Here is a 6,998-nt window from a genome sequence, read left to right as displayed (position 1 = left end):
AAACCAACTGGGCCAAAATCAACTGGGCAAATGAGCCAACTGGGCCAAAACCAACTGGGCAAATGAACGAACTGGGCCAAAACCAACTGGGCCAAAACCAACTGGGCAAGACTGAATCGGACCGGGAAATAGGTTTCGATTGGAAATGCCCTCTGTTCGGAAACTATGATTAGGAATTCGGAAAAAGGGGTGATCTTTACCTAAATTAAAAACTCATGTTTTGTCTTCTTTAAATCAATCGCTGTGACACTTGACTCTTTTGTGCCATCATGTGAGCGCTCTGTCTTTCTCGGCCCTTCGGTTATTCGCTCGCCCAGCGACCCAGTTTTATTGCGCGAAAACTACCAACGACCGTGGTGGTAGTTCGCTTGCTGTTGAGGACTGGGGAGCGAAACTACGCGTCCATGAGGAAATTGTGAGCTATGCCTCGGAGGTATTCTACATGCTGTAGATGTTCGGCACGCTCGACCACTCCCAGGATTCGCTCGTCTGCACGAACGTACTTGGTCCTTTTTGTTGGAGGAGCACCGCCGGCTACGAATGATTCGACTTGTAGGTCACGGCCTTTTTGGACTTTCTTAAGCCCGTCGATGAACTTCCAAATTGTCGGATGCTGTATCCCGAATTCAACCTGGAGTCTGCGATGTGCCGCCTCCGCATAGTTATTCGTGCGGGCTTCTCCGTCGAGCGTTCTCTGGTATACTGACCACATCTCGACCGGGAACTGCGGTGTTCTCCGGTCTACGGTACCGTCGGCTCGGATCCGGTTCATACGCCCTATGTAAATGTCCTCGAAATAGTTGAGAACTGGAATCAACTCTTCCGGCAATACAGGCGAAAGCTCCGCGACTGCATTATCTAACTCTGACGGCGGAACGAATGCCAAAGCAGCTATCATTCGGGCTTTCAGTGCGAAGTCGTCATCGTTGGTATAGCGACTCCAAAGACCTTCCTGAGCTACGCGTAGTTTGATGTTCTTCACCAAGTGGAAGAAGCATCCCTGAATGCGTGTTTCGGGCGGGAAGCAAGCCCTGACCGCAATCATCATGGCCCGCTCGTAGTCCATGACCACGCTGGCGGGACAGAGGGCCGGCCAAGCCTCTTTCAAGAGATTCAGCATCCGAGTGTACGATTCGGCTGCTTTGTCTGGGAGCAACGCGTAGGCGACGGGCACAACGCACTGAGCTCGCTCGGCCAGAACTACGAACACCTGTCAATTGAATCCGAGTTTCAATAATCAGGAGCTTGAAATTGTTTCAATAAGACATTCGATCATTCTGGAATCGACCAATAGAGACCTGTGAGAATTGCGGCGGCGCGAGACTGAAAGTTCCATCGACATACAATTTGTCGACGAGGCCGATCCAGGAGCTCGACGATTCTCTGCCGAATACCAAGATCCGATTCGGATCTCCGACGCCGCTGTCCGCCACCAGGAAATTTTCAGAAACGCCCGGCTCGCTCTCATAGATCCTGTACGCTTCGGGTATGACAATGGAACCGCGAGAGTCCGGATTCGATGGAGCCGCAGAGCGGGCGTTCCGATGACGATTGATGAGACGAGAAATCGACTGGGGTCGATTCATGCGACCGAGCGTAGCCGTCGTCGCTGTGACCAAAGCCGTGTTAATCAAGGAGGAAGGTGCCTCACTTGTTTCTTCGCAACGTCGTTTGATCGTCGAGGTGATTTTGGCGACCTCTACACCTGAGGGATCTGGCGGATCAGAGTGGATGCCACTTGTGCGGATAACTTCCCGCGTACTCATCAGAGTATAAGCTCTCGCCTTGCATGGAATCGGTGCGGTTTTGTACATACACCGCCAAGACTGCAAGCCGCTCTTCAGGACGTATGCTTTGACAAAGAGATGGCCATCGTGGGCCAATTTCTCCTGACCTCTCTGACTCGTAACGCCCGAAGTGGATTCCATTTCTCATCGAGCTGGTGATAATTATAGAAAAGAAAGAGACTAGTTGATTTTGAAAGGAAGCAGCTGGGATTATGCGAATACAATTTAATTTTCTGACGACGATCTTTATCCTATTCCACGTTGCGCCCAGATGAGTCGATCGAACATACTTGACAATATGGAACTAGAGTCTATCCTTATCGGGAGGTCCACCAGTCGATCACAAATACTCTCCTCACTTCAACAACAAACAAAAGCGGGGAGAGATCGACGTCGGATCTTCGTGCGACCAAGTCAAGTCGCGAGCTGCCGTGCGAGCGACAGTCCCCTCAACTCACTTTACAGCTTAAAGGCGTCTCTCGATGGTCGCCAATATGAGCTCGGTATTGTCTCCGATCGTGTCTGTTCGTGTCTGTTGGGTCTTTGGCCCAATTTGTTCTTGGCCCAGTTGGTTTTTGGCCCAGTTGGTTTTTTGCCCAGTTGGTTTTTGGCCCAGTTGGTTCTTGGCCCAGTTGGTTTTGGCCCAGTTGTCCTGTACCGAGAAAATCGACCGAATCGGACGTTTTTTTTTTGAAATCGAAGAGAATTCGATGAGCTTTCCAATGAACCCGTCTTTTTTGACATTTGAATGCGTTTTGAGGGACTTTCAGCCATCTCAATATCGCTTATTTTAGAAATTTTTCTATCTCATTTTAAAACCCTCATAACGTCGGGACGAGGGTATCGCATCGGCTCGGTGTGGTCGGCATCTTGTAGCGCGGGAAAAGAGCTGTCGATTCGTCTATTCACTTTCAAAAATCGGTTCACTTGGAGCTGAGAAAAAGTTCGTCTGCTATGTGGAAGTAACGGTCAAAATAATAGAGCCCACCCCCCCCCCCCCATAATAGAGCTGGAAGGCAAAAGGTCGTCTCTTTGATCCGTGCATAACTCCACGGAAACTGGTCCGATCTGAGAAAATAAAAAAGCAATTCCGCGCTACGGAAGACGGGCTTTCCGATGCGCATGCTATTTCCAGTGTATAGGATGACGATTTTAGGGGACTCGCATGAAATCACACCAGGCGTCTCCCTCGTCGGCACTTTCGACGTGATTTCATGCGAGTCCCCCAAAATCGTCATCCTATACACTGGAAATAGCATGCGCATCGGAAAGCCCGTCTTCCGTAGCGCGGAATTGCTTGGGCTTTCCGATGCGCATGCCATTCCCACTTTACTTATGCACGGATCAAAGAGACGACCTTTTGCCTTCCAGCTCTATTATGGGGGGGGGGTGGCTCTATTATTTTGACCGTTACTTCCACTTAGCAGACGAACTTTTTCTCAGCTCCAGGTGAACCGATTTTCGAAAGTGAATAGACGAATCGACAGCTCTTTTCCCGCGCTACAAGATGCCGACCACACCGAGCCGATGCGATACCCTCGTCCCGACTTATGAGGGTTTCAAAATGAGATAGAAAATTTCTAGAATAAGCGATATTGAGATGGCTGAAAGTCCCTCAAAACGCATCCAAATGTCAGAATAGACGGGTTCATTGGAAAGCTCATCAAATTCTCTTCGATTTCAAAAAAAAAACGTCCGATTCGGTCGATTTTCTGAAAAGTTACGGACCTCCGAAAAAAGAAGACGAAGTTTTTAGGTGGCTCTATTATTTTGACCGCCACTGTATATCTGGGTTTGAAAAACGGTATCGGTAAGCTACAGAATATTCATGTAGCCTGCTCCGTTCCGTGATGGAGATGCCGAGAGGAATGAAGTTCCATCTCCTGGCTGAGCTTTGTAGCTCTACACGATTCTGTGTCGACAAAAATATCCCCTCCGTGAATTCCTGTTGGAACAGTCATCACTGGTACCCGAACCAATTCCTTCGGAAATAAATGCATTTTGAGCAATTTATATGTATAGGTATTTCAAGCACTTTGCTGTTTCGCGGTCGAGTGTATGACGGATGGAAAGTAGAGTTTTTCAGCGCGCCAGGCAGAAATTGAGTTAGACTCATTTGAATGCCTGCACACTGCTTGATCAGGGGTGCCGTGGATTGAATCCATGCTGCCTTCAAATATACGATTTCCGTGCATCATCCATCCGATCTTATTTGACCTCTCAAGCCGTCTTCGTGAGCAACTTTTTAAGAGAAAGGCGGCTCGCGGCGGTGAAGTCTGGCTGTATAGTTTAGCTCAGAGCGATTTGCATGACACAATGCAACTTGTTCTATCTGCTTGTAGGCCGTCCAAGCTGAATGACTTCAGTACTTCACTTGCGACTTTGACTCTCAGGAGTTTCCAGGGAATTCGATCTGTGAGGTGATAATTGAATATCACGAAACATTCACCAATATCGCGTTCTCCCCACTCCATACATGTGGTACAATTGAGTCCAGAATCCAGAATACAATAGTTTCGCATGCCTCAGGTGGATCAAGTCCTGTATCCAGAGAATATTCTCTGACTGATTTGACGCTGTGCGTCACAAAGGAAGTCCGGGCCCATTAATATCGTGGGTCTTTCGAGTCAATCGACTTCAGTGAGATTTGTCTATCTTTCTGATTAGACTGAATTCTTGTTTGTTGATGCATAACATGGTTGCTCCCGGAGAAGAGTGAAACTGATAGATTCTTTCGATTAAGGCGGAGTTCGCGATTTGGGTTCTTGACCATGCGACTCAGAGCAATATTTTTGTGTGTTCCTCTAATTCTGCCTAGCGGATTGTGTCGACGCTATTTGGGAATTTCCCGGTATCGAGAGCTCTCTACCCGATGCAGATTGAGGATGTGCTGGGGCTGGAATACATGATGACACCTTGTCATCGTGAGCCTCTCGGGCACAGGAAAGTCCTTATGAACTCTTTGTACTCAGCGAGACGAAAAAGTTAGTCATCGCTTCTTTAGTTTTCTTCTTTTCTCTGCGGTTTCTTTCTTGGGCTTTCTCCGCAATTACAAATACAAAATTCAAGTGTATTGTAAATACCCTATGGCCTCTTATCGTTTGGTTATAACGGCACTGGACGACGATGCGTATTTGGACATAGTTCGAACTTAAGAAAGTGCGCCGGGATTGAAACCAGCGTCACTTTCGGGCTGTTTCTGCCTTCTGCCTCGAATGCTGCGGATAGATTTCGGATTTGTCCGTGAAGAGTACAAACAAATCCAATAGGTTTTCTATCCATTTCTGCTCATGACAATGAAACCATATTAAATTCCGCCTGTGGCTAAATTGAAAGACGAAGACTGATTGATCTTCAAATCTAGATCACATCTTCATACTTCCTGACGGGAGAAACAATATTCATAGAGTCGAATTTCTCCGCTTACGAGGAGAATATTTCCAAAGAATCCTCGGAAGGAAAGTTGTCAACATCGCTCCTCTGGGAGGATGATTCCGCGTTCATATCTTTCGACTTTCCCTGCTTTTTCAACTAGACAGAGGCGTGCATGAACAGAGAGAGAGAGAATCGATCTCTGGTGCAAAACCATTTTTCTGTTCACGAGAGAGTCGTTGCCATTCGTCTCTCTTGAGTGAGTAGCTCCTCACAGGGATTAGACGATAAGTAAAATGCTTCAGTCCCAATCCTGATTTGTATCAATGAGCATTGTGAACACAGTATTTTCATTCCATGAGTATGCAGAAACCAGCTGTACCAGGAAGTTGACAATCTTCGGACTGCGAGTTTCCGTCAAAAAAACGAAGAAACTCTGAACGCGCTTTCACAAGCACGGCCATCGCAATGTGACTATGCGATAAGACTAGATTCGGTTGGCTACCTTTCTCAGTGACTTTAGCGAAAGCATTGGAATCAGATTCTAAGCTGAATCCCACTCGCCGATTCCCAGGTTGAGAACTTCTCAATAAGGTCTGGCATTTATACTGTGAGCCATGAGCCCTTGAAATTGACACAAGTCACTAGAAAAAAGGGGGCCGCCGTTATTGAATCCAGGCCGATCGAAGACGTCGTGATTCTGCATCTGAATGGTCGGGTCAGAAGTACCTGTCCGGAAATTCCTGGTTCATCCAGAAAAAAAAACTTTCTCTCGGTGAGCAGCGGGCATTGTCGGCGTCATTGAACTAATTGTATTGCTTTCAATCAAAGCTTCTTGCTTTTGGATTACGATTCGATATTTCTGGGCGAGATACTCTACTTCGGATAGTATATCGACATCTCTATCTTGGTGTTCCAACCATACATAGATTGAGTGAGTGATAGATAGGGGTGTAAATTTTTCGCGGAAAAAAATGGCCGGAATCGCGGACGGTCGCGGAAAAAAATACAGGAAATCGCGGAAATCGATCGAATCGCTTGCGAATTCGCGGAAATGTCGGAAGGGAGGTTCCTCAGAACACCGAGTCGGTTTCAACGCTCAGAAATGTCACGGTAGAGTGAGATTGAGACTAGGAGGCATTGCTACAACATGTCACCAGATATTCATGCGGTCTAGTCGAGTCCGCATATGCTGCCCGGGCTAAGATGCGGGCAAGGACCCACAAAGAGCTCATGCGCATATAATCTACTGGAACGTTGCAGCTACGGCAGAAGAGATGGCCACCCGACACATGGAAAACTCGTGGCTCGAACCGTTTTGCCCCGTTTTGAGGTGTCATTTTCTTCGGCAACATAAGCGAGCGCGGCACGTATTCCACCAGACGGAAGCATGTAGGCAGCTGGCAGTCGCTGTAAGCTCACTTCGGAGGGGATATAATCATTTGCAAGCGAAGATTTCGAATGGCGCTTATCGGAAGCGAGACGGCATGCACATATGTGTATAGGTTGGAGACCGCGCCCTGGTCAAGCATTCTGGCCCAGCGGCTGTCGTGAATTGTTGCTGATGGAAATTACAGGTTAACTGACTTTATTTCATATTTTCCTATCTCATGGTCCAAAGCATCGAGTAGTTGAGCGAGATCGTAAATAACGACTCGCGCGTGGCGGTGCATATTTAAATTGCTCTACTCGCGTTCTATATATCGATAATTGCTTTTCACATTATCCGATGTGTAACACCGGACTGACCCTTCCCAATCATGTATATAAACAGCTTCAATAAAGACTGACTCCACTTGAGGAGTAATATCCTATACCGGTATTATTTCTTTGGTCTGT

General features: G+C 47.4%; 1 protein-coding gene across 1 annotated transcript in view; it reads right to left on the bottom strand.

The window, feature by feature from the left end:
• Window positions 1–394: 394 nt before the first annotated feature.
• The window catches only part of LOC100900149 (uncharacterized), an 11,367-nt gene continuing 4,763 nt past the window's right edge, over window positions 395–6,998 (bottom strand). Inside the window, exon 2 of the mRNA XM_018639305.1 lies at window positions 395–1,210. Coding sequence (XP_018494821.1) covers window positions 395–1,210 — 816 coding nt within the window. The remainder of the gene's footprint in view (window positions 1,211–6,998) is intronic.

This window comes from Galendromus occidentalis, unplaced genomic scaffold (assembly GCF_000255335.2).
Source record: "Galendromus occidentalis unplaced genomic scaffold, Mocc_1.1 scf7180000075567, whole genome shotgun sequence".
Classification (NCBI taxonomy): domain Eukaryota; kingdom Metazoa; phylum Arthropoda; class Arachnida; order Mesostigmata; family Phytoseiidae; genus Galendromus; species Galendromus occidentalis.
This window is presented reverse-complemented; position numbering and strand designations above follow the sequence as displayed.